Genomic DNA, 25,451 nt, shown 5'->3' with positions numbered 1-25,451 from the left:
TGTGCATGTTCCATAACCCTAGGATCTTTTTTGTTGTGCCTATGTGGCCCCTGAGAAAACATAGTGTACTAGGCAGTGTGTTACTGAACAGTGCTATAGGTTCTGCTGAGCTATATCCTACAGTGTAGGTATGTGCACATTGAGTCTTTGCCAGTACAGGTCAAAGGGCATGTGCATAGCAGAATTAATGGTAGATGCTCAAATGTGCACACTTTCTTTTTTTTTAACTGCTGCATAGGAGGACAAGAAAGGAGCTCAGGTCCACAAGCACAGTGGACATCTGTGAAGCCATATTCTTGAAAATGCTGAACTTTGTGGGAATACTTGGTTGGTTTCCTACCAACACTAAAGATTAGTGGAAGAGAACCAGGGGTCAGTGACATTCACAGCAATCTTCGTTCATGACACTGTCACTAGCCGACTACCTTCACTCTCATGATCATGTTTATCATGTTCACTATCATGATAAATCAGCACATTTGCTCCAGCATACAAACAACTGAATATATGAGCCCCGTTCTCTTGCACTTTCTAATGACACGAAATTTTTGCTGTGATGACAGGGGCAAGAAGTAACTGTGGTTGCAAGAGCAGCTCATACAAGACCCTCCTGTCTCTTAAAAAGCAGTTGTGAGAATTTCCCCTGAAATCAAAAGCAGCATTAAGTGAAAAAGATGCTAGCTTATAAAGTCCATGGGGGGCCCCTATAAGCTGCTGCTAATGATAGCAAGCTGTCATTAAGCCAGTACTATTGCCTTGGGATGCTGTTTCAATTTCATCAGCATAGTTTTCTTAGCTGTATCAAAGGCACTGAAAAATTTATGAACACAAGAAACAAATGTCATGTTTCTGCTGTGGCAGTTAAATTATTTGCACAGAAAATCAATGATCATTAAGAAATGTTGAAGCAGACATGTTGTCTAGGCTAGCCATATAGGTCTACTGTCTAGATGCCTGCTTGTGAATTCGAACATGTGACCACGAACTTTTTTTCTTTTGTGCCCCATTTTTGTAATATTACCAACTTAATGTTTTTAAATAAGTTTGGTAACTTTGATGCCTTGAGAATGGCAGCTGATAGCACAATGTAAAAGCAACTTTTAAGCAAACCAAAAAAACACTTCTCTGCTTGTATTCAGGACATTAAATGTGCAGTACGCAAGAGCAGCTAGTGATCATTACGCTGTGCAAAAAAAGACAACCAACATGTCTTCAGTTATTGCTATTTCTTTTTTACTGCATTTTTAGATCAAAGCTTGGGTTTGAAATAATGTGAGTACATTGTTGACACTGCTTATTTCTGGTTTCAGCTGTCTTGTACAAGTGCAAGAGAGGGAGTGTTTTAGCTGAGGTTTGAGGACATCTTAATCGACAGCAAAACATATATCTAAAGGTATATTGTAAACTTCAAAAAATGGTATGCAAGGCAGACTGATAAATATTTTGCCATTGGTTTATATATATGTGAGCCGCTGATATTTATTTTCTGAAAAGAATGTTGAAGTACTTTTGTGTCATGTTCAAAAAGCTTCTCGTGCATCTTTTTCATGAGGTGGATCAACAATGCACTGCGCCACTGGCCGATTGTTAAATTCTGTGAATACAACCCCTTGTTTCCGGTTAAGCGAATTGGCATGAATTGGTGCACAAGTATACGTATGGCATAATAGCCTTACTACCAGAAAAATGTCTCCCGTGATGTGTGGGGACATCACCCTTGAGTAGACCAAAAAATAACAGCTGTGTGCTTAGCTATATCATACAGATGTGCACTCAAAATATTTGCAAGAAACTATAATTTTGTTTTACAACAGCTGCACCCCTGGATTGGAAAAAAATCCTTAACCACTACAAGCTACAGTTTGCTGCTTTGGTATAGCTTTAGTCACTTGAATACTTTCTTGAAAGAAATGTAATGCTTTTTGTTTGTTTCGTTCAAAATTTAATTTTACATTTCGCTTGCCTGAATAACAAATTTTAGAAACATATCATGCTGCTGATTATTGGACAGTGCATCTCATATCCTAGTAACAGCAGTCAGGTTTCAAGTGTTGAAAAACAGTCCAATATTACGATCTATGCTGAAGAGCGGAAAATGATCTGGATGAACAATGTGGGTGCTAGTTGGAATGGGCTGGTGCAGGACAGGGGTAATTGGAAATCGCAGGGAGAGGCCTTCGTCCGGCAGTGGATATAAAACAGGATAATGACGATGATGATGAACAACTGTACAATTTTCTGCTCTTGTCTTTGTTCTTTGTCTCAGGCTTCAAGGTAGCAAATTCAATTAATAATTTTTATTATTATAAACTGAAATGGCCATGTGGCCATTGTTGAAACAGGTGCAAGCAATGAAATATTAATGTGCAATTTTCACTATATTTAACACTTAATATTTGCTTGCCATAGCACTGAGAGTAGAATTCAGTATGGAATGGTTGTTCTGTTTATCATGGCAGCCAATGTAGCATGACAGGGATTCTACATGCTGAAATTTCTTTTTAAACAGCCTGCACAACACCTTGTTCGCAAGTCTGTCATTTCCAGCTGTCTTGTCACAACTACATTCATTGATAAATTGTTAATGCCATGGTACTTTGGCCTATTGGCACCCTTGCCTTTCAGTAATATTTTTCTGAGCCCTTTTGAGGAGATGCCTCTGTAATTTATAAGTTAATCAAGGGACAAAACAGTCCAATTTTCATTCCTGTGCTACACGAGTTAAAAGCAAGGCAGCAATGTTACAAATGTAACTAATCATATAAAATGTAGTGAGTGTGAGCAGTAAACTTACTACCTTAATCACTTGCTTTGCAATTTTTGACAGTGCTGTTTTATGACTTTTGAGAGTTGCACTTCGCTTTTCTAATGCACCCAGTTTGGATAACCTATTTTTCATCTACTCAATTGGTTATTCAAGCTCACTTTTTGCATTCTGATGTGATGTTGAGACTGAATTTGGTGGTTCACAAAAAAAAAAAAAGAACGTTGTAGTGGCCGGGCAAAGTGGTGGCAAAAATGTGGGAAGGTAGCAGCAGTTTTTTAAAAGCAGTTTCTTTTTTCTTTTTTTTTAATGGCTAATGTGCTGTCAACAAAATAAGTGCTCAAGTCTGCAACTGATTTTCAACTTTTGTTTGTGCAATGCTGTGTGGTCTTGCTTACTTCTTTATATATATATATATATTTCAAATGACTTGGATTCTCGCACATGTCCGGCAACTTGTCACATAATGTCTCATAGCCCCAATCTTAATCATATTCTCTGTCTAAGTTGATCTTGCATAAAATTCTGCTTCTGAAATTATTTTTGTAGCTGCTTCGAGGAGCTGAAGGCAGTAAATAAGGGAGCTGTGTATAATGTGTGTGCACATCTTCGGTATTGCAAGAGCGCAGGTGCATTGCGCAGGTGCATGACAACCATGTAGTCGGAACAGGCATAAGGTCAAGTATGTGATTACTTCAGTTATGACTGGCCAAAATATACAGGAAACAAAAGTCACACTGAATTTTTCTAAAAGAAATGTCGATGCTTGTTTGGAAGTAGAAACTTTGTTTCTGTGTACGAGACCAGACAAAATGCAAGTCACATTGCTTAGAGGAGGTGAAAGAAGGGATAAAAAAATTTGTGCTAGCTTTCTGGTATTAAATTTGTTATCACTATTTGAGGGCATTTATGTATATTCGCATACAAGTTAAGGGGATTATAAAAAGAAATGCTTTACTATTTCATTTATGTGCAACTGTTGTGTTGTAAGTAACCGCTTACATCTGTTTCAATGTGTTTGTAATAATCTTTTATCACTTTTCAGCTGTTCACACTAGTTCTGTGCTTCAACAGTATTGAAGTCATGGATGATGTTTGTTTAGAAAGTGCCACATTGAACACTGTTCGACAGCTAAGTCATCTATGCATTCCTTTCAGCTCCTTGCAAGACGTTCTTTTTGCAAGTCATTGGGTTGGAGAAATGGTGACTTTTGAGTCAGCCAGTTTGTTTTCAAGTGTTGCTATGGCCTGTAGTTCTCACTTACTGTGACAAAATTTGAGTGGCAAGATGCCAGCATACACAATATTTACCACAAACCACTGCCCCATTTGAGAGAATACTGAGGCAAGTGAGAAACAGTTGATTCAAGAATCGAGACAAGTGATTTCTGCGTAATTGTTCTGTTAAGAGTGCTTTTGACTTAACTTCAAGAATGTTTTTTTTATTCATGGTGCTTCTTACGATAAATGGGGTTGGCAAAAAAAGATGCAAAAGCAAACTGCAGATTGTGATGTCACCTTGGAATTCTTGCACCAGCTTCGCATGACATCATTTGTTTTGATGCTTTTGATAGTGTCTCATTTGGACTAGTTAACTGTTTACTTATGTAGAAAAACTTTACATTGAATTTGGAATAAGCAAAAAACACAATTTGGAAACTTCTGGGAACATTTCCTGCATAAAGATGTGTCGAATACATGAATATAACATGAAATCCATGACATCACACTAAAGGCATTGGCACCATGAATCAGGCAGTAAATTCAAAAGTGAAAGTTTATAGTCAGCTACTGGAAAAACGTTACTGGCACTACATAAGTTAGGCGAGTTGGTACATGTAAATGAACAGGAAACTAGTAAAAAAGACTCTTGCGCAAGAGGAAAAGTTGACAGAATGAGTGGTTGACTTACAACTACGCTGGACTTACAATTACAACAGCAGAAAACCAGCGAAAAAGATGTGTACACAAGGGAAGAAGTGGACAGGGTGAGTGCTGTTTTAAGTCCTGCGCTTATCCTGTCCACTTCTCTTGTGTAAGAGTAATTTTCACTGGCTTCCTGTTCCTTTACAAGTACTGTACTGTATGGTTTGTCGTTACCAAGATCCTACTCATTGATTGCACCTTAGTGTTTATATCAACGTTTTGTGTTTGCTTGTCCAAATAAGAGCTACACAAATCTAGCTTTGCTTAGTTGCTGTAGTTGTTGCATACTTTTTTTTAGGCTGCTAATTTTCAAGGCTCTACAGAGAAAGCACAGCTAGGAGTAAGGTTGGATTGTTTTGGTACAAATGTAATAGCCATATAAAATTTCCATGTATGGGAACAAATGTGCATGTTTAGGCTGGAATGCCAAGCTTTATGGTTTGCTTAGTATATTTTACATAAAGGGGGTGGGGAGTGGTGAAGTGTCCTTCTCGTTTTGGCACCTGGCACAAACTGCAAATTGACAAAGGCAGTCCACAAGAAAGTTCCTTTCATGTAAATAATGTAATCGATCAAAATGCTAGCCTTGTGCAGTCACATCATTTTATTATTGAAGGTTGTAATTCTTGTTTCTGCATTGTGCATGTGTGGGCGACCATTTTAAATGAATTAGTTATTGAAGTTAAATAAAATGTTCTAAATCAGCAATTTTTGTATAGTAGCTGTGATAGCACTCCTAACTGTGCATCTTTAATTCTACCAGTTTTTTTCAGTTTCGTTTGCCACTTGCTAATCGGCAGTTCTTTTTGAAAAAGTCCGAGTTTGTTACACAATGTGGGGGGAAAGAAGTTATTGGTTTTCCCAGTTGGAAGGGCAAATGTGTTTGTTTCTTGGAAAAGAAAAAATATTGTGCACAGCATTCTAATTTATAAAAGGTGTTCACTTTACATGAGAAAAGAACCCATAACATGTACCTCGGTTGTCGCCTTTTACAGTCATTGTAAACTGCAAATTTGCCTTTTTCTTTTGGTAGAATACTTGATGTACTTGTTTACTTATGAAATTGTTCTATACATATGTACAGAATAATTTCACAACATGGGAAAATAGTTTTGAAATTATAAGTTCACTTGTCGAAACGTTGGCTCTGGCTTTCGCCTTTCCCCATTTTGCTTGCTGTCTTGAATTTTCATCTCCTGCCTTCCCCGTGCTCTCCCTAAAAGTAGTAAAAGAACCGATCTAGTTTGTTTCTGTAAACTTGCGAAGTTAGAGTTATCGTAATTGATTACTAATTCATTCGTGTCACTTTCCTAAAATTTGTCTTATAAGATAGTCATTGTGTAGTAGGAGCACGCGAGTTTTAGCATGGTTTTGTGGTCTGATTTCACATACAGAAATGGCACTTCATGGCTCTTTTTTTCTGTTGCCACCTTATGCTTGAGTTATGTGTTGCTATTGTTGTTGTAATAGTGACTGGAAAGTACATGTAGTGCTGAACAATTTGAATCACAAAATTTTGTACAGTCATTTCAGATGCCATGCCAGATGTACCAGCATTTTGCTCTAGAACAATAATGCATCACATTGTCTTCTAACTCAGTGAAGGGAGGTTCGAAACTGTATACCTATGATTTTCTTTTATGCACAGCTGGCATCTATTGAACCCTACAACACCACTGTATAGGGCATATTTTTTTTTCTTTTCAAGAATAATTAAGGCTTATGCACATAACTGTATGTACAGGCAGCCACAGTTAATCTTGTAACACGTGAAATTTGTGTCTTGTTTATATTTGGTCACTCTAGAATGTAGAACATTTCTTGAACAAGTTTTGTCTTTTAAATCCTGTACATATGTAGAAATTTGTTTTTATTGCAACAAAGAGCTCCAACAAAAGATTTCAGTTATATTTGCAGAGGTGCCTTTTACAGTTGCTGTTATTGAATTTTGACTACTTCATTTTACTACCAGAAACATAATGTAAGTACCTTGTATATATGTAAATAATTCATTCAAGCTGGTTGTAGTCGTCATACACCTCATGCATGCTTTTGATGCACATGTATATAAGCTGACATTACGAATAAACTACTGATAATCAACATTCTGTGTGAGGAAGTGTACTTGTTTTACATTCATGTCATTTTAATTCAAGTTTAGCGAAATAATTTGCCCATTTTGTCTCTCGTGCACCCAAAGAATATAAATATCAGGAGTTACATATGTCAGCAAGAAGAGAAATCCTCAAGTTTTATTACTAACCCATGAGTTCTCGATATGAGCAAATTTTTCCTTCATACATACATTCGGATAGTGGTTCAAATGTGTCCTTGTGTACTAGTGACTAGAGCATGTTGTATTTGATGCTGACCACGGAAGCCGTGATCCACATCTTGCATCAGGGTTAAACAAAAGTGGTGGCACACAGATTCTGTCTTTAATATAAATCAAAAGAAAAAAATTCTGCAGAAACTATTGACGATGATTGTCAATTAATCGAACAGCCAAACATTTCAAGAAAGCTATTCGCTTTATTAAAGGAATGGTGCACTCGACAGCATACATTCGTCGCAGTGAGGACATTTAGGTAGCGTTTGTTTCATTGCATAATTCTGTAGCGAACAGAGCTGTTAGCCAGGACACCTCCCAATGGGCCATGAATGTCCGTTGGACGTCCCGTCTAAAGCCGAACGTCCACGTCCGAAACCCAACGTCCGTAGGACAGCCAGCGGATGTTTGTGTTCGGCTGTTTCCGAACGTCCGTTTGGTTCTTTTCTCGGCCGTCCCAGGGATGTCCTCACTGGATTCATAGCGGATGTTTTCAAACCGGATAACCCAGGGACCGCCAAAGGACGTCGCCTCCCGTCCCACCCGAGTGCATCGTTTTATCACATGCAAGTTCGAAAAGATATATCTGTATGGCCTTAAGGTCCGGTTCAAAAACGTTGACCTATCTACAATTATAGATAGGTCTACGTTTTTGAACCGGACTGCATTTTGTCGTGTAACTTAGCGCAGCGTGCCATCAGATCTTTTGACTACGCATGACCGGAGGCTGAAACAGAAATAATGAGTCGACCAACCGTGTGCCATTAGCGCTATTTTCGCTGCTTTATTACCCTTATTTGCCTCAGATTAGCCCCTAAATTCACACGCAGCTAGCGCTCTGTTGATGAAGCCTAAGCACAGTTAGGTAAAAGAGAATTTTCAATGCCAGAAAGGTGTCTCGAGAAGTCAGACTCGGTGAAGTTCCTCTAGCCTGCTATTCCACACTTTGAGAGGGATTTGGTTTCGACGGTATACCCAGCCCTAGAGAAAACGTATGGTGCTGAGCAATGGATACACGGAGCGCGTACATGTATTTTGTGCATTACATGAAAAGTATTACGTGCCTTTGTGTTGCAATGTAACTGCATTCAGCATCCCATTGATCGCCCAATGCTCACTAGTGGCTAAGAAAAAGGCGCCGGATGCCATGCCGTGCGAATGTCACGTTTCAAACCCTGAGAACTGCATACGTACATTATTTTTTGGGGAACCGCGCATGAAATAATACTTCCAAATATTTCAATCTAACTGGCAAGAGGCCGCATGTCGTCAGCGCAATAAGCATTACGAGACGGTTTAGCCAGCAACTTTTTATTATTAGTACGTAACGAGCAATGAATAATTAAAAAAAAATCTGACTATCAACGCATTTCTTACCACTACACTTGCGTGTTTACAATTTCTTGCTGCGCGCCGCCATTACTTAATCATAGTTGCCAACTGTTATAACTGCCACCGCCATCCATAAACGTGGGCCGCTACTGTTTAATCGCCACTGTTTTTCATTTCAGCTGCTAGTAAATTTGTTGTTACCGCATTTTCTAACTTTTAAATTATATAAAGTGGAGTTATTACCCATTTTTATTGAGCTCACGTTTATGTCGTTTTAAAACTAAAATTGCGTCTATCATCATCACTGCCACCAGTCACTCTGCGCGGGATACCACGCTTACAGTGGCCTAGAAGGGGCAGTGCAGCGAGCGGAGGCGGCGGCGCATTGAGTAGCCTGACTCCGGTGGTGGCGAACGGAGCGGCGGCGCTGCAGTCGACCAATCTTGAATGTGATCGCCGTCTGCACGTGGGAGTCGACGACTGCTGTGCTTGTTAGGCGGTGTTTCTCGTTTCTTTGTGTGTGAATGTGGGCTTCTACAACGCCCGAATGGCTCAGAAGCAACGCCTGAACCATTGTTTCGCACCGGGGTGCAACACAGGATACTCCCGGATCAAGCAAACGGCCAAACTCTCGTTATTCAAAGCACCCGCCGACCCGGAGAGAAGAAGCGTGTGGGAACGCAACCTTCGCAGAGACGACAGGAGACTCACACCTGATTGTGCTGTTTGTGAGTTGCATTTCGAGAAGCATTTCATCGTCAGGGACTATGTTCATTGTATTAACGGCACGGAGGTGCGAATTCCGCGCGGGATCCCGACGCTCACACCGGACGCCGTTCCAACTATTCTACCGAACGTTCCCTCATATTTAAGCAAGCGCTTACCTGCGAAAAGAAATGAAAGGAACAGGAAATCTGCAGACGATGTCGTGCCCAGGAAAAAGTCACGACTGTCTACTACTGACGAGCCTGATGTCTTGGACGAGCCCACGACAAGCCAGGGCGCCGTTGTAACAGTTGCCTCCTTGAAAGAAGCAAGACTGCCAGATAAGTACGTTTCATGAGCTACGTAACGCTGAGGGTGCGTGTTTTACGTGTTGCGCCCTGAACGCCGGCACAGGGGAGGTCAGCGTAGAAAAGGCAGTGTTTTTCACTGTAAACAGCGATGGTGTTTTCAGCTCGAGAACGTTTGTGCTCGGGAAGCTCGTAGGAGAGGCGGTGGTAGTTACTGTGTGGGATGTGGAAACCGTTCTGGGTCAAGCGTGCGCACTGCACTTGTGTAAAGGAGCAGCTGCCCATCGCGATTCATTGTTGAGCAATCTGACTACAAACTTGCAAGGCCAAATGCAGTTCAAGTGTGGGTCTGCTTTCAGCATTAAGTGCCTAGGAAGCGCGAAGAAGGTGGGAACGCCTTGCGTCAGCTGCAAGTATTTAAGGAAGGCCCTTCTCACGCGGCAGTCGCGACTGAAGAAGCTTAGGAAAACAACGGCTAATACCTGTGGAAGTGCCGAGCGGAAGCTGAAGGTATGCAAGCGCAGAAACAAGAGGCTCTTGTTGAGGCTAGGAAGCCTTGAAGAACACATTCAGAAACTGAAAAATGAATCTTCTGCTAGTACTGAAGAAGCATTAGCAGCAAAGATAGGATCACTACCTCCAAAACAGCAGCTTGCCGTCAAACAGTGCTTTGAAGCAGCAAAAAGGAAGAGTTTATGTGGAATGCGATACAACAATGAATGGATGCTGGAGTGCATTTTGCTCAAGATAAGAAGCCCGAAGTTGTATCAGTACATGAGGAAGCAAAACATCCTTGCACTTCCAAGCGAAACCACAATACGCAAGTACACTGCTCGCTACAGAACTGGCTATGGCTTCAATGAAAAGATGCTGAGCGCGTTGAAAACAAAAGTAGCCCAACTTGAAAATATGCACCGGCATGGAGGTATCGTCATTGACGAAATGAAGCTTTCTGAGCACTTGACTGTGAGCAATGAAGGCAAGATTGAAGGCTTTGTAGATTTGGCGCAGTACACGCCTAAGGGCCAAGAATCACTGCCCTGCAATCACGGGCTTGTCGTTTTGTTTGTGCCACTTGTGGGCAGCTGGACACAGGTGCTTGGGACATTCGGTAGTCATGAGAACGTCAGAGGTGACCTATTAGCCAAAATCATGCTGGAGGCTACAGTTTTGGCAGAGAAGGCTGGCCTATTCGTGGACTACTTAACCTGTGATGGAGCTTCATGGAACAGAGTGATGTGGCGAAAATTCAACATACATGCTTCATCGAAGGAAGTGGTCTGCAAAACTGTGCACCCTGTTGACAGCAGCCGCTTTCTTTACTTCCTTTCTGATTTTCCTCACCTCGTGAAAAACGTTCGCAACCGACTTCTGACAACCTCGCTGAACACTCCCGAGGGGCTAGTTTCTTTGGAGTTTGTGAAAGAAGCCTTCAAACTGGACAGCAATTCGGTAACCTTGAAAGCGATGCCAAGTATTACCACTGTTCACTTAGCTCCCAACAATTTTGAGAAAATGAGAGCGAGTTATGCCTTTCAGCTATTCGGACACGGTCCACTGCAGGCATTTTTTTTGTACCGCACTCAGCTTGAGAGACAGTGTGGTAAAATTCAAGCTACAGAAAAATTTTTTATGCGAATGAAATCTTTAATAGCTGTTATGACTAGCAGATATGCTGCAGAAGCTCTACGGCCAGCCTCTACTAAGGTGGAAGTCATAAAAGAAATGCTTGATTTTCTAAATTTATGGGAGGCTCATGCCGACAAGCAGCAGTTCCTAAGTGTGTCTACTGCAGAGGGGCTAAGGGTGACACTTACTAGTACACTTGAGCTGCTCGGCTACCTGAATAAAGTGGTTGGATTCAGCTATGTTCTGACATCCCGGCTCAGCCAAGACAAGATTGAGAATTTTTTCGGCATTGTAAGGATGTCGTCAGGCTGCAATGCGCACCCAACGCCACAGCAGTTTCTGCTCACAGTTAACTGCTTGTCATTTTATAACCTCGCCCGAAGTGTTACAGGTGCCAACGTCGACGGAGATACTATCAGTTCTCTCCTCAGCGTTGAAGACAAAGAAAAAACTGCAAAACAGAAACTGGTGGATATCGTGAAATCTTACACAGACAAGCTGGCACCTTCATCTGCTTCAGGAGATCCTGTAGACCATCCCTACATCGTGAGCAGGAGTGACTCTAGGCTTATATGCCACATTGCTGGTTATGTGGCAAAGAAGTGTGTATTGCCAACCAAGTGTCCATCTTGCACCGACCGTCTTTTGCTCCCGGCACAGGAAGGGCGCCGCTTAGCTGCAGCGGAATACATAAAGCACAACGACCGTGGTGGCTTGGTCTACCCCTCACTCGAACTGTTCAGGTTCATCACACGCTTAGAAGACGTCTTTACAAACTGCTTTAGCACACGGAAACTGCACTGTGAAAGCATTATGGATGTTCTGCAGATGATTCACAAAGCTGCTCCACTACAGGTTGGATGTGAAGAGCACGTAAATAGCCTAACGCCGCGAATTGTAGGCTTTTATATCGCCATGAGGCTTCATTTTTTTGTGAAAGGCGTCAACAAATCAAATCTCCTGAAAAAGCGTAACTCGACCAAGCACCTCAAGCTCAGCAGGTTGACCTAAGTGGAGGTCTTACCTATACAGATTGTAAACATGCATGCATGTGCACAAACTGAGTCCTTGTGTTTCTTTCTTGCAACATAACCTTGCAAACACCCCTCCTTTGCATGGTCTCTTAAACTAAAGCAGTTGTTCTGCCATTTGTTTGAAGTTTCCCTCTTTGCCTTCTGCTTCAGTGTTTGTGTTGATCCATTTCTGCAGCTCATTCATATGCGGGCGTTAAGCTCTTGAGAATAAATTGCTTGTGTGGGCGTATTGCAGGACTCATAATTGTTTATTCCATGGATGGATTCAATCTGCACTTATATTATTGCATGAATTTACCATCCAAGGTGAGTAATCAGCTTCTTTCTGTCATACCATTCAGTTCTCCTGGGTGTTAATATTTTGCAGTTTTGAGTTCTCCAATATCCTTGTGAAAAGTTGTACCAAACGTTAGGAAGCGTGCAGTGTAAGAACTAATTAGATAAAAACAATTAAAACCGCCGCGCTACTGCCGAGTTTAATAATAATTGGTTTTGGGGGAAAGGAAATGGCGCAGTATCTGCCTCGTATTTCTTTGGACACCTGAAGCGCGCCGTAAGGGAAAGGATAAAGGAGGGAGTGAAAGAAGAAAGGAAGAAAGAAAGAGGTGCCGTAGTGGAGGGCTCCGGAATAATTTCGACCATCTGGGGATCTTTAACGTGCACTGACATCGCACTGCCGAGTTTAAATTTCATTTTTAACGTGTTTATTACCGCAGCCACATTTCAGTGGTGGATACAGAGACGCCAAGTTCGTTTCAGCGTGTGCTTTGTATCTACCGTATGCACTTTGCATTTAATTTCTTCGCTGTAACCAAAGAATATGAAATTAACTCTTCCATATGATAATTTTGAAGAAAAGCACTTGCGTGCGATATGATCATATGAACGCCTCCGCGAAACGCGCGCCATTCGCTACAGCAGTTTCGCCTGCTAGCTTGGAAGATAGTTCGACCGCAGCGCCGCCGCTACTGCCGACGCTCCAAGGGTCGCCTGGAGAGCGGCGCCCGCTGCACTGCCCCTTCTAGGCCACTGTACCACGCTGTAGGGGACGGCCGCCATTTCTTTCGTGTGCTTTCGCGGGCTTTTCAACAGCTTCCTATTCTAGAACTGCGAACCTGGCTTCGCGCTCGATAGAGGTTCTTCACGACTGGAGATCCCGTGTCCGACTTGCGGCCGTGGACAAGCTCCTTGTCTGAGGATTACGCGACCAAGGTGAGCGGGACCGCGCGCTTGTCAAGGCTGTGATCGCATGTATGCAACCAGTGCTTTCTTGCTTGTAGTTGCTAGAAGCCAGGTGACAGTTGTGACTATCAAATTTTGTTAGGATTTCTACAAACATGCAGAGGCCTCGCAAAAAGCTCGTTACGGAGAAGGCATCGCGGGAAGCACGGAGGACACATCTGCTAATTGATCCCTTGTGCGCTCTGCCGGAGTGTTTGGGAGACAATGCGTGTGCGGCCTCCACCACCCAGCCATGTCGAGAAGAGCCACAACGCTTGGCAGTTGCAAAACATGATGACTTAGCTGTGCATAATGATTCTACTAGTGCCTCGCATGAAATCGCACATTTTGCGAGTCGTGATGCCGATTCCACACAATCGTCAAATAGTTCGTCAGGTGATTTAGATGATTTGCCTGGAGCCTCATCTCAAAACTTGCATTTTTCTTCTGTGCCCATTGTTTCATCAGATGAAGTAGCACCGCAAAAAGAAAGCTTTCGAGAGGCACTGCGTCAATGGGCAGTTGAGAATAACATCAAGCGAAAAGCATTAAACCAGCTATTGAAGCTGCACAAACGTTACAGCATCTTTTCCGAACTTGACCTCCCTGATGACGCGCGTGCACTCCTCAAAACGCCGCGACTAGAAAACACCGAGTACCCCGTGGTGGCCCTGTCTCCGGGCGAATATTGTCATTTTGGTCTCGCTGCCGGGCTTAAACATTCGTTGCAATTCGTGAAAGACCCTCCTAGTATTGTTTCACTCATTGTCAATGTAGATGGCCTGCCCCTTGCAAAAAGCTCAAGAATGCAACTTTGGCCTATACAATGTAGAGTTAGTAACTGTGGTGAGGGCTTTGGGCCATTTGTTATTGGGGCTTATGCCGGACCTTCAAAGCCGCATTCATCCAATGATTTTTTGAGAGCTTTCGTTGATGAGTTGCAGTATTTGCTGGCAAATGGGCTTGTTGTCAATGGCAAGCCAATCGAGGTTTGTCTGCAGGCTCTTGTTTGTGATGCGCCAGCACGGTCTTTCGTAATGATGACCAAAGGCCACAGTGGCTACAGTGGCTGTCCCAAGTGCTGCATTGAGGGTGCATACATTGGAGGCAAGGTTGTGTTCCCCGATTCAGACTGTCCCCTCCGCACAGATACTAGCTTCAGGCAGCAGCACGACTCCGAGCATCACAGAGGAACGTCGATTCTTGTCGAGTTGCCTCTTGACACTGTGTGTGATGTTCCTCTCGACTATATGCATGTTGTTCTGTTAGGTGTTGTGAAAAAGCTTTTTTCCCTGTGGCTTTCAGGTCCTTTAAATGTTCGACTGGGACCACTTCAACGTCATACTTTCAATGAGCAAAGCACAGCCTTGCGTCTCTACATCCCGCACGAATTTCCACGTAAACCTAGGGGTGTCGATGAGTTAGATAGGTGGAAGGCTGTTGAATTTAGGCTTCTTCTGCTCTATACAGGGCCTCTTCTTCTCAACGGCATTCTCACAGATGACATTTATAAACATTTCTTGCTTCTCCATGCCTCGCTGTCAATTTTGGTTAACAAGCAGTTGTGCAGTCATCATGCTGACTATGCCGGGGCACTTCTGAAACATTTTGTTGCCAGTTTTGCCCATTTGTATGGAAAAGAGCACATGTCGTTCAATGTCCATTGCCTGTCACACTTGTCTGATGACGTCAAACGCCATGGCGCATTAGACTGCTTCAGTGCATTTCCCTTTGAAAACAATATGAAGCAATTAAAGAGGCACCTTCGCAAACATGGGAAACCATTACAACAACTTGCAAATAGAATGGCAGAGGCAAATTCAGCTGCTTCTGAAGTGCCTTGCAGGCGATATGATCCTACTCCCAGACAACCTTGTGAAAATGGTCCACTCCTTCCCACATGCTGTCTTCCATGCTTCAAAACTCTGAAGTATAAAAATTTTGTGCTGAGCACAGAAGAGCCGGACAACTGCTACATGCAGGGTGGACATATTATTATTGCAGGAAACATTGCTTCCATGAGGGGTACAGAAGAGATTTGCATCGTTGGGCAAGAATTTTTGCATAAAGAAGATTTCTACACACACCCCTTTGAATCTTCAAGACTTGATATTTATATTGTTTCAGGTCTTTCAGACCTCAAAGTGTGGCCTGTGAGCAATGTGCGAAAAATGGTCAAGCTCCCATGGAAGAAGCAGTTTGTAGTAATGCCAGAGTTGCATACCGTTTAGTATGTGTTCCAAGATTAGCTCATTTTAGTGTCGTGTTCTGTACTTTTTCCCTGTAGCAGTGAGGAACTTGCTCTGGTGCTGACTTTGCCCTGAACACTCTTATCTGCCTTCACACAAGCTCTTGTATGAGTGTGGTGAGAAGCCTGACTGGAAGTTTTTTTCTGGCTGTTGTAAAATAATTCTTCAGGCCACTAGACAGTGCCACAATAGTGAGGAATTTGGGCATCTGCAGCTGTTGTAAAGTATGTGTATTTCTTTTGTTAGCTCATAGCTGCTTGTTTCGATTCCCAAGAAATGTTGAGGAGTATAGATTGTTTTCCAAGCGTCTTACGTGGGGATCCTTTGAAGCGTTTTAGCAGGACCATTGACAACAGTTCTATAAAAACTGCTGTGGCCTCCCTATGTAGCATCTTATTTTGGTATTTACCACAGCTATATTACTTGAACTTTGAAGGAAGTGTGGAGCTTGTTTTCTGCTGTTGCCATGTAAACTTTTAATCTCTCCTGATTCTAAAGGTCTGGCTTCATTTGCAAATACATTTCCTATGGCTTGTCAACAATGTTTTGTCTTGAGGTTTTATTATGTGGCGATGAAGGCATTTTGGTTCAAAATTTATTTTTGAACAGCCAACATGACTATGTTTTTGTCGTATAGGTAGATGTCTGGCTTTTCTGGCCAAACACTGAGAGCTATAGCTTGACAAAGCTTGAAAAATTATTTTGAAACATGCATCTCCTAGACCAGGTCAGTGTATTCTATGTTCAACTTAATTCTTGATTAGCTCTCTGCTATTGTGTAATTGTGAAAGCCTGATCATGATTGAGCATGTAATGGTAAGTTATATACATAGTTTACATGGTACTATTCTTATTTGAAGCAACAATGTGCTTAACTAGGAAGTGCTGCTTTGTGCAATGCTGGCACTACAATTCAGAATTCTTTTACAGATGAGCTATGCTATTGTGGAATTCACTGCCTCTAAAGAGGTTGAAATTGTGCCAACTACTTGGGTCACCGGGAGCATGTGCGTCTGGCCGCATAATGTAAAAGTGGAGAAGGCTGGGAAAATGGCACGGAAGCAGCATCCACCACAGTCATGGTGGAAGCAGTATGAAATTGCTGTGAAAGGTTTGTTTGGTAAGCGCATTTCAGTCAACTTAAGTCTTAAGCCAGGGGTGATTACACTGATCACATTTTGCACTTTTTCAGTTACCTATGAACATGCCCGGAAAAAGCTAAATGACAGTCAGTTCCATTCAGACCTGGCCAGTGAAACTGAAATGCCCCCATTGAAGAGGCGTAGACGGCCACCAGCAGCCTGGAGCAACTCTGACAGTGAAGAAGAGGAGGGAGAAACTGCCACAAGCCAGCCAAGACTGCCAGCCATTCCAAATAATTTTCCATCTGGTATTGTAAAATGTATTTGCCATTATTTTTCAAGATGCAGCTGTGATTTGCATTGCATTAAAGACGTAGCTTTAGTCTTGCAAGCAGTCAGTTGGTGCATGAGGCCAATTTTTTCTCAACCCTTTGATGTTACAATGTACCACCTCCTTTCTTTCATCTGCATTGAATATGTGCACACCAGCCATGAAGAACTGCTCGTTCGAAGAAAAATGCAGGCTGGTAGCTGCATTCATAGCTAGCCTGTTCTTAACAATGCTCATGTGCCATTATCAATAGGATTTTTAAATTTACAAAACGCATTTCCAAAAAGTAAAATTAAGATGACGGGCGAGTGGGCATGTTGGTAATAATCGATAACGAAGGTGGCAGCGCATGGTTGAAACGCACAAGGATGAGATGGGACGAAGCGCTTCGTCCATTTCGCTCTTCCCCTGTGTTTCAGCAGTGCACTGGCAACTTCATAGTAAAATAGAAGCAAAGCTTGGAATGCCTCCTCGTAATTTCACATTGAATGTCTAGTCAGCATATGTTTTCAAGAAGTGTGAACAAGGTATTTACCTTGCATATACACCGAAACTTTTCTAGTTGCCCCTCTGGCATTTATTCACTTGCCAGAAATGTTTATCATGGGGTATAGCATGAATAGAATTGTGACATTCATGCAATTGTAGCAGATTGCTACAAAGGAAATTCATCCTGCAACACTGAACTGCGGAATTGTAACTTTGAAGTTCGGTATATATGTAAATACTGGAGCTCTTGTAAGTGTGTTTTATATAGGAGTATACTGCGCTCCACGGCCAGTGTATGGCTGTGATTAATGCTAATAGGAATCATTACATGATGGACTACATGTGTTGCTTTCTAGGAATAACCTCGAATGAAGCAACAAGTCTGCCCACATTCGGCCAGGGAGACAAAGGCACACCAGGTATTCTGACACATATACAGCTCCCTCATTACAAAATTAAGATTTATGTGCTTATTTATTATTTTTTTGTGTGTAACAAATTTAACTTTCTGTGATTCTAACCTATAGGTTAGAACCACAGATAGCTGTAAAGCTTCTTAAGAGCCATGCATAGATGAATTCTCAAGCATTGTAGAAGTAAGATGAAGCAAAATATTCTAACCTCCATAATTCAATTTTATAATTGAACTGGTAAACCTTTGCTATTGGTAACTTTCTTTGCTCTGCTAGGCTCTTTCTCACTATCTGTTGCATATAAGATTTTCCAACTAGTGGAGCGGCTCTTGTGGCTCACTGCTTTCTTCTTTCACACTGCAGGGACCCAGTTGTCAGAGACAAACTCGCCACAAGGCATGTCTGATAACCACTCTGTTGATGCAGGTATGTGCCAGATAAGGAAGGTCAAAGTTAAATCAATCATTAACCATTTACCCCAAACTACTAATGAATTGAAATTGTGCTTTTCAGGTGAACAGATAGAGCAAGAACGGCCACAAAACACACCTCATCATTGTTGTGTAGAGAAGAGTACGCACCTTTTGAAAAATATGAATGCAGTTTTCAGTAAAATGGTTTGCTTAAAATCTTCTTGAATCATACTAAGTTTTAATAGCGTTTGTTTACTATATTTTTCAGACTTCCAGCGGCATGTACTACGACTGCTGAACACGCTTCGCTTCATGCTAGAACAACAAGCAGACACCCTGAACAAGTTGTGTGATATGCTACCTACTTCTTCAGTCACCGAATGCGCAGATCTCTTAAGCCATCCACTAAGCAGTCTTGAAGAACTACAAGAGTTTGACGACAAGCTCGATGCTGGGAAATTTAAGATCCTGGTAAGCTATGTTTCTTTTTTTTCATTGTTTTCTTGTTTCAGTTCATCGAACTCATAGAATATTCAAGATGTTGAAACACTGAACTTTTGCAATATCAAGAATGCCATGGGTTTTCGTTCATTGCTTACTTGCTTTATGACTTAATACTCTTTTTCATATTCTAAAACATTCACATCATCCAACAAGTTTCTTTGTTGAAAAGAATTTCTTCTCTTTTGTACACAGGTTCATGAGTTGACACAGCTTGGCGGGAAAGATGCCTACTGGGCAACAAAAAGAATCTTGTCATATTGCATCACAGACGAGGTTGCGGCACAATTTTCCTGGATGGGTCGAAAAGGAAAACTGAGCTTCTCCGCCTTAAAGATTGCTAAAGCCATTGCAGGTGTGCTCTATAATACACCTTACTTTTGTGTTTTACGCAGAATTAGCCTTCCTCAGGAAAAACGAAAACATGCTCATTGTTCTAATTTTTGCCACATACAAATACGAATGTCTGTTTTTTTTAAATGCTGCCTGTTTATCTATTTTGTAAGCTTGCAGTGTCAGTTATCACCATTGCTATGGGTTGCATATTTCAACACTGCAAGGATACTGCAATTTCACTGTGTACTTAAATTTTAATGTTGACTAAAAAAGCCTACATGGTAAAAAAATGAACAATTTGGTAACACTCTAAAGGTCCAGGCTTAGCTTCAGAAGCTAAAAACTTATAATATTATAGTTTGTTGGGTAAAAAGCAAAGGGAATAAATAGAGTGTAAGACCACCCTGCAGCCCTTCAGTGCAAGGCAGTGTGAGACGATTGAAATAGCAGTCTAAATAAAAAATGCAAAGCAATCATTAGACCGTTTTGGCTGGTGTTCTGCCTCATTATCATTTGAAAAAGCAAGTGCAACTGAAATGCCCAACTCTGTTCAATATAACAAATTTATAATGTGTGGAAGGACTTTGAGTAGGCAGTAATTTCTCAATTTTTTCGCAGGTTCAGCAGACTGTACGACTGGAAATTTGTATTTTCACCAAGACAACTGTTATTGTTGAGATGATTTAAAGAATCTTGTAAATTTCAGATGCTGCTCGCAAAGCGCCAAATGCAACTGCTGCTGACGTTGAGGCCTCTATCAAATCGTGGCTCCGGCATGCTCCCGAGCGCCTTGCCACCAAGTTTCAGAAGTCAAAGCCAAGACTACTTGAGCAGGCAGCAGGTAATGGAATTTACATTGTGGCATCATGTAAAATCCTGAACTGTGCACAAAAATGTATGTTGTGCCAGTATTCCTAATGTGCAAGTGTTCTAAGCAGTCGATATGGTGAAATCTGTGTTGAGCTTGTGACCGACTTTTATACTCTTTGTATAATCTGCCAGACTCCTGTGCACTGCACAAACTGGCTCGGAAGAAAGGCCCCAAAGTTCCTTACTTGTTTTATCCTCTGTTGCTGCCCTTGTTCTTAGTCGTGTAGAAATGTATGTTCCCACTTTGCAGCCGACTGAAACCATGATAATGAGATGTTGCACAGTAGACGTACGCCTATAACAATCCCATTTCACAAGTAGCTTCTGACAATCGTCTTTGTCATGGCATGTTTGCTGTTTCAGATACTGACTGAAACTGTCACCACGGCAGAGGGTCCAAGGCTTCCAGCTTCTGATTCTCTGGTCATTCTGTGGATATTGATGGCAGCAGATAGCCAATGGCAAAGACAAGGACCATGCACTGTTGGCAACCAGCTCAACCACAACTTCATGGTGGTATTTCTCAACCGATGTGCCACCTCCACGCTTCAGTATAATACCTTTCCTTTAAAAAATGTGAAGGGTGCTGTCACAATTCGTGTTTTGCAGGTAGCATCCACTTTAGGCATTTGAGGTTATGGGCAACATAGTGTTTTTTTATTTGATGAATAATTTTTTTAAGATACAGCTGAACTAAAGGACATTGCAAGTTTGACTTTTGACTTGTGTCCACAGTATAATGTATGTATGTTATCCACTGTTATTGTGATCCTCAAAATCATGTGCAGTTTCTGTTGCATTGTTACCAAGTGCTTTGGAGACTGTTGCCGTCATACGAGATAGGTGAAAATGTCTAGTCAGCTGTAAAAGCTGTACAGGTCTAGTTTCCACGTATTGCCCGCTCCTCTGGAACACGGTAACTCTCCTTCCATTGCTGCTTTCTGTACCTGCCTTCAGGCAGCAACACAAGCTTATGCTAGTGCCACTTTGGAAGCAGCTTGCATTCCTGGAAACGAAGGCAACTTTACATTGTTTACTTAAAAGCCAGTTAAGTAACTGCCATGTATTAAATTGAATGATCCAGACCATAAAATGCTCTTTTTCCCTAATTTGAGCAAGGATGGAGAACCAATAAGTGCAAATTTTTAAATAGGAACTTAAGCTAAATATTGTTGCTCTTGCATGTATGCTTACCATTTGTAACAGTTTCTAGCACTTTGAGGCAGTATCTGCGTTATAAGGTTTGCTACCAAACTCTTGAATGCAGAGTTCTGAGTCGTGATGCCGATTCCACAGAATCGTCGAATAGTTCGTCAGGTGATTCAGATGATTTGCCTGGAGCCTCATCTCAAAACTTGCATTTTTCTTCTGTGCCCGTTGTTTCATCAGATGAAGTAGCACCGCAAAAAGAAAGCTTTCGAGAGGCACTGCGTCAGTGGGCTGTTGAGAATAACATCAAGCGAAAAGCATTAAACCAGCTATTGAAGCTGCACAAACGTTACAGCATCTTTTCCGAACTTGACCTCCCTGATGACGCGCGTGCATTCCCAAAACGCCGCGACTAGAAAACACCGAGTACCCCGTGGTGGCCCTGTCTCCGGGCGAATATTGTCATTTTGGTCTCACTGCCGGGCTTAAACATTCGTTGCAATTCATGAAAGACCCTCCTAGTATTGTTTCACTCATTGTCAATGTAGATGGTTTGCCCCTTGCAAAAAGCTCAAGAATGCAACTTTGGCCTATACAATGTAGAGTTAGTAACTGTGGTGAGGGCTTTGGGCCATTTGTTATTGGGGCTTATGCCGGACCTTCAAAGCCACATTTATCCAATGATTTTTTGAGAGCTTCAGTTGATGAGTTGCAGTATTTGCTGGCAAATGGGCTTGTTGTCAATGGCAAGCCAATCGAGGTTTGTCTGCAGGCTCTTGTTTGTGATGCGCCAGCACGGTCTTTCGTAATGATGACCAAAGGCCACAGTGGCTACAGTGGCTGTCCCAAGTGCTGCATTGAGGGTGCATACATTGGAGGCAAGGTTGTGTTCCCGGATTCAGACTGCCCCCTCCGCACAGATGCTAGCTTCAGGCAGCAGCGCAACTCCGAGCATCACAGAGGAACGTCAATTCTTGTCGAGTTGCCTCTTGACACTGTGTGTGATGTTCCTCTCGACAATGCACGTTGTTCTGTTAGGTGTTGTGAAAAAGCTTTTTTCCCTGTGGCTTTCAGGTCCTTTAAATGTTCGACTGGGACCACTTCAACGTCATACTTTCAATGAGCAAAGCACAGCCTTGCGTCTCTACATCCCGCACGAATTTCCACGTAAACCTAGGGGTGTCGATGAGTTAGACAGGTGGAAGGCTGTTGAATTTAGGCTTCTTCTGCTCTACACGGGGCCTCTTCTTCTCAACGGCATTCTCGCAGATGACATTTATAAACATTTCTTGCTTCTCCATGCCTCGCTGTCAATTTTGGTTAACAAGCAGTTGTGCAGTCATCATGCTGACTATGCCGGGGCACTTCTGAAACATTTTGTTGCCAGTTTTGTCCATTTGTATGGAAAAGAGCACATGTCGTTCAATGTCCATTGCCTGTCACACTTGTCTGATGACGTCAAACGCCATGGTGCATTGGACTGCTTCAGTGCATTTCCCTTTGAAAACAATATGAAGCAATTAAAGAGGCTCCTTCGCAAACATGGGAAACCATTACAACAACTTGCAAATAGAATGACAGAGGCAAATTCAGCTGCTTCTGAAGTGCCTTGTAGGCGACATGATCTTGTTCCCAGACAACCTTGTGAAAATGGTCCACTCCTTCCGACATGCTCCTATGCTTCCATGCTTCAAAACTCTGAAGTATAAAAATTTTGTGCTGAGCACAGAAGAGCCGAACAACTGCTACATGCAGGGTGAACAGATTATTATTGCAAGAAACATTGCTTCCATGAGGGGATTTGCATCATTGGTCAAGAATTTTTGCATAAAGATTTCTACGCACACCCCTTTGAATCTTCAAGACTTGATATTTGTATTGTTACAGGTCTTAAAAAGGGTCTGGTTACTTGAAAGCCAGTTAAGTAACTGCCAGGTATTAAATTGAATGATCCAGACCATAAAATGCTCTTTTTGCCTAATTTGAGCAAGGATGGGGAACCAATAAGCGCAAATTTTTAAATAGGAATTTAAGCTAAATATTGTTGCTCTTGCATGTGTGCTTACCATTTGTAACAGTTTCTAGCACTTTGAGGCAATATCTGTGTTATAAGTTTTGCTACCAAACTCTTGAATGCAGAGTTCTGTATTTCTAAGCAAGTAATTTCGTACTCGAGAAGGTCACTTTTTTTTTTAAACTACTGACAGAACTTTGTTCTGCAGTTGTGCACATAGTGAAGTTCGTGGTTATTTGTTTGCACTGTTAACTGGATTCAATGTTCAGATATTGTGAAAATAGTTCTATAAGTTAAATTCTCCTGCTGCAGCTGTATTGTAATATGTTAATATAGCCCTCAACTGCTATGCAGAGCTTATGATACTACAGTCACTCCCAAAGTGTAATCAGTGGCTGTATTGTGATGACTAAAGCACTTTACTTATAGTAAGCTCAACAGCTCTTACATGACTTGTTCTCTGTTGCAAATGATGCGATACATTTTTATTCTTAGCAATAGTAATGTTAAATTTCTTTATTCAACTTCTCTTGCTATATAATGCAGTATTTCCCATAGTGAGTGGCAGTGGCTGCATTTTTTTTTTTGAGGTAGTGTGTAAAACAAGGTGGCCTGTGTGCAATTATGTGTATGTTTAATCCAATCTAGTCAGAATCTGTAAGCTAATGGTGTGCTTGGCCCACATGTCCCAGCTATGCTTGGTTTTTCTTAATTTATTGTCATAAAACTGAACTTTTAGATGTTTTATGCCCTCACTTTTTAGTAGGGTTGACAGAGTAGAGCCTCTGGTCTTTGTTTTGGAATTTAATGTCTTTAAATGTTTTTAGATGTATGTCTCATGCGCTCATATTTTAGTTACCTTAGTGGTTTATTTTGATATGTAGAAGCCATGTCCATTTGTACGGATATTGTGCTTCTTGGTGAGAATAAGGGCTGTGACAGATTGATGGCATTAGGTTTCTTTGAAGGAAAGTGCCCTTATGTATTGTTTCTGGTGGCAAGAGACAAGTCTCTCATCATATCATGCTTTGGAGTATATATATTTAGTGAAATCTAGTCGGAATCTGCAAGCTAATGATGGGCTTGGTCCACATGTCACAGCTATGCTTGTTTTTTTTTGGTGGTTTTTAATTTGACATCATGAAACTGAACTTTTATTTGTTTTATGCACTCACTTTGTAACTGGGTTGATGCAACAGAGCTCGTTGTGTTTATGTTGGAATTTAATGCCCTTAAATGTTTTTAGATGTGTCTTATGCACTCATCTTTTAATAAAGTTGCTTTAGAGGTTCATTTCCATATGTAGAAGCTATTGAACGATAACCATATCCATTTGTACGGATATTGTGCTTGACGAGAATAACGGCTGCGACAGATTTATGGCATTATGTTTCTGTGAATAAAAGGGCCCATATTTATTGTTTCTAGTGGCAAGAGACAAGTCGTGCTTTGCAGTTCTATACTTTTAGTGCTTGGTGTTGTCTTTGTGTTAGGTTTACTAAAGTATAGTTTCATAGAAAATGTGTAAAAATTTGAGTTGATCTGCTGATCACTCCCTACATTCCCAGATTTCTTCTGATGCACTAGAGCTGATGACACTATATCCACTTGCAGGCTATTTGTCTTAAGCATTGGAGGTAGGCTTTGCAGTGCTTGTTTGCTGGATGCAGAAGCTCTTCTACTGTGATAACACAAGACCAGAGCCCACTGTTTTTTTTGCTTGTTTTTGCTTTACTGTGAATAAAAATGAAAGCTGTAACATTGTCTTTTCCTAGCTGTGCGCCAGTATGACGGGTCTCCTTCAGGATCAATGCCTTAATTCTTTGTGTGTTGTAGCATTTAATAAATATTGCAGTAAAAACGCATATAAATGCTGCAACAACATTGAATATGGCACTGACCCAAGAGGTTGTAGACTACATCTGGTGCCAGCATGGTACGTCCAATCAAATTTTAAAAATCGATATCCCTCGGACATCCCATATTAGCAAAATATGTATCCAACGGATGTCCCATGGACATCCTGAAAGAGCAAATAGCCTGCTGTAAATGTCCCTGGGACATCCACATATCCGGCTTTGACGTCCATGGGACATTCGCTGGATGGCCACCTTGGTTGCGCCTTAAGCTCCAACGGATGTCCATAGTACATCCGGAGGATATGTGCGGATGTCCGCAGGACATCCAAATGTCCACTAATTGTTGTCCGCTGGATATCCAGTGGACATTCATGGCCCATTGGGCTGTAGCTGTAGTATAGGTGGACAGCACGTGCATCTCGAAGAGCTATAATATTTACCGTTAAGCAAAGAGTGCACCCCGCAACTTGGTTGTGCAAGCGCACATGCTCTTTGCG

At 41.8% G+C, this 25,451-nt stretch overlaps 1 protein-coding gene across 2 annotated transcripts; it reads left to right on the top strand.

Annotated features, from left to right (window-relative positions):
* The first annotated feature begins 8,700 nt into the window (after window positions 1-8,700).
* Window positions 8,701-24,386, top strand: LOC135911208 (uncharacterized). 2 transcript variants are annotated; one of them, XM_065443420.2, is made up of 11 exons: window positions 8,701-9,401; window positions 12,263-12,333; window positions 16,428-16,617; window positions 16,690-16,887; window positions 17,756-17,818; window positions 18,176-18,238; window positions 18,326-18,385; window positions 18,494-18,696; window positions 18,922-19,081; window positions 19,769-19,903; window positions 20,296-24,386. In XM_065443420.2, the coding sequence occupies exons 2-11, from the start codon at window positions 12,283-12,285 to the stop codon at window positions 20,304-20,306; spliced, it is 1,134 nt and encodes a 377-aa protein (XP_065299492.2). In that variant the 5' UTR covers window positions 8,701-9,401; window positions 12,263-12,282; the 3' UTR covers window positions 20,307-24,386. The 2 variants fall into 2 exon arrangements, with proteins under 2 accessions (XP_065299492.2, XP_070384693.1); XM_070528592.1 differs by having other exon boundaries at window positions 12,263-13,239.
* Window positions 24,387-25,451: the final 1,065 nt, after the last annotated feature.

This window comes from Dermacentor albipictus, chromosome 1, assembly GCF_038994185.2.
Source record: "Dermacentor albipictus isolate Rhodes 1998 colony chromosome 1, USDA_Dalb.pri_finalv2, whole genome shotgun sequence".
In the NCBI taxonomy this organism is placed as follows: Eukaryota; Metazoa; Arthropoda; class Arachnida; order Ixodida; family Ixodidae; genus Dermacentor; species Dermacentor albipictus.
This window is presented reverse-complemented; position numbering and strand designations above follow the sequence as displayed.

Bases quoted from the DNA above. Each gene is read 5' to 3' on its own strand.
- LOC135911208 (XM_065443420.2), top strand. From the start codon at position 12,283: ATGGATGGATTCAATCTGCACTTATATTATTGCATGAATTTACCATCC. The intron at 12,334-16,427 runs GTGAGTAATCAG...ATTCTTTTACAG, and splicing joins GCATGAATTTACCATCCAAG to ATGAGCTATGCTATTGTGGA. The intron at 18,239-18,325 runs GTATGTGCCAGA...TGTGCTTTTCAG, and splicing joins TAACCACTCTGTTGATGCAG to GTGAACAGATAGAGCAAGAA.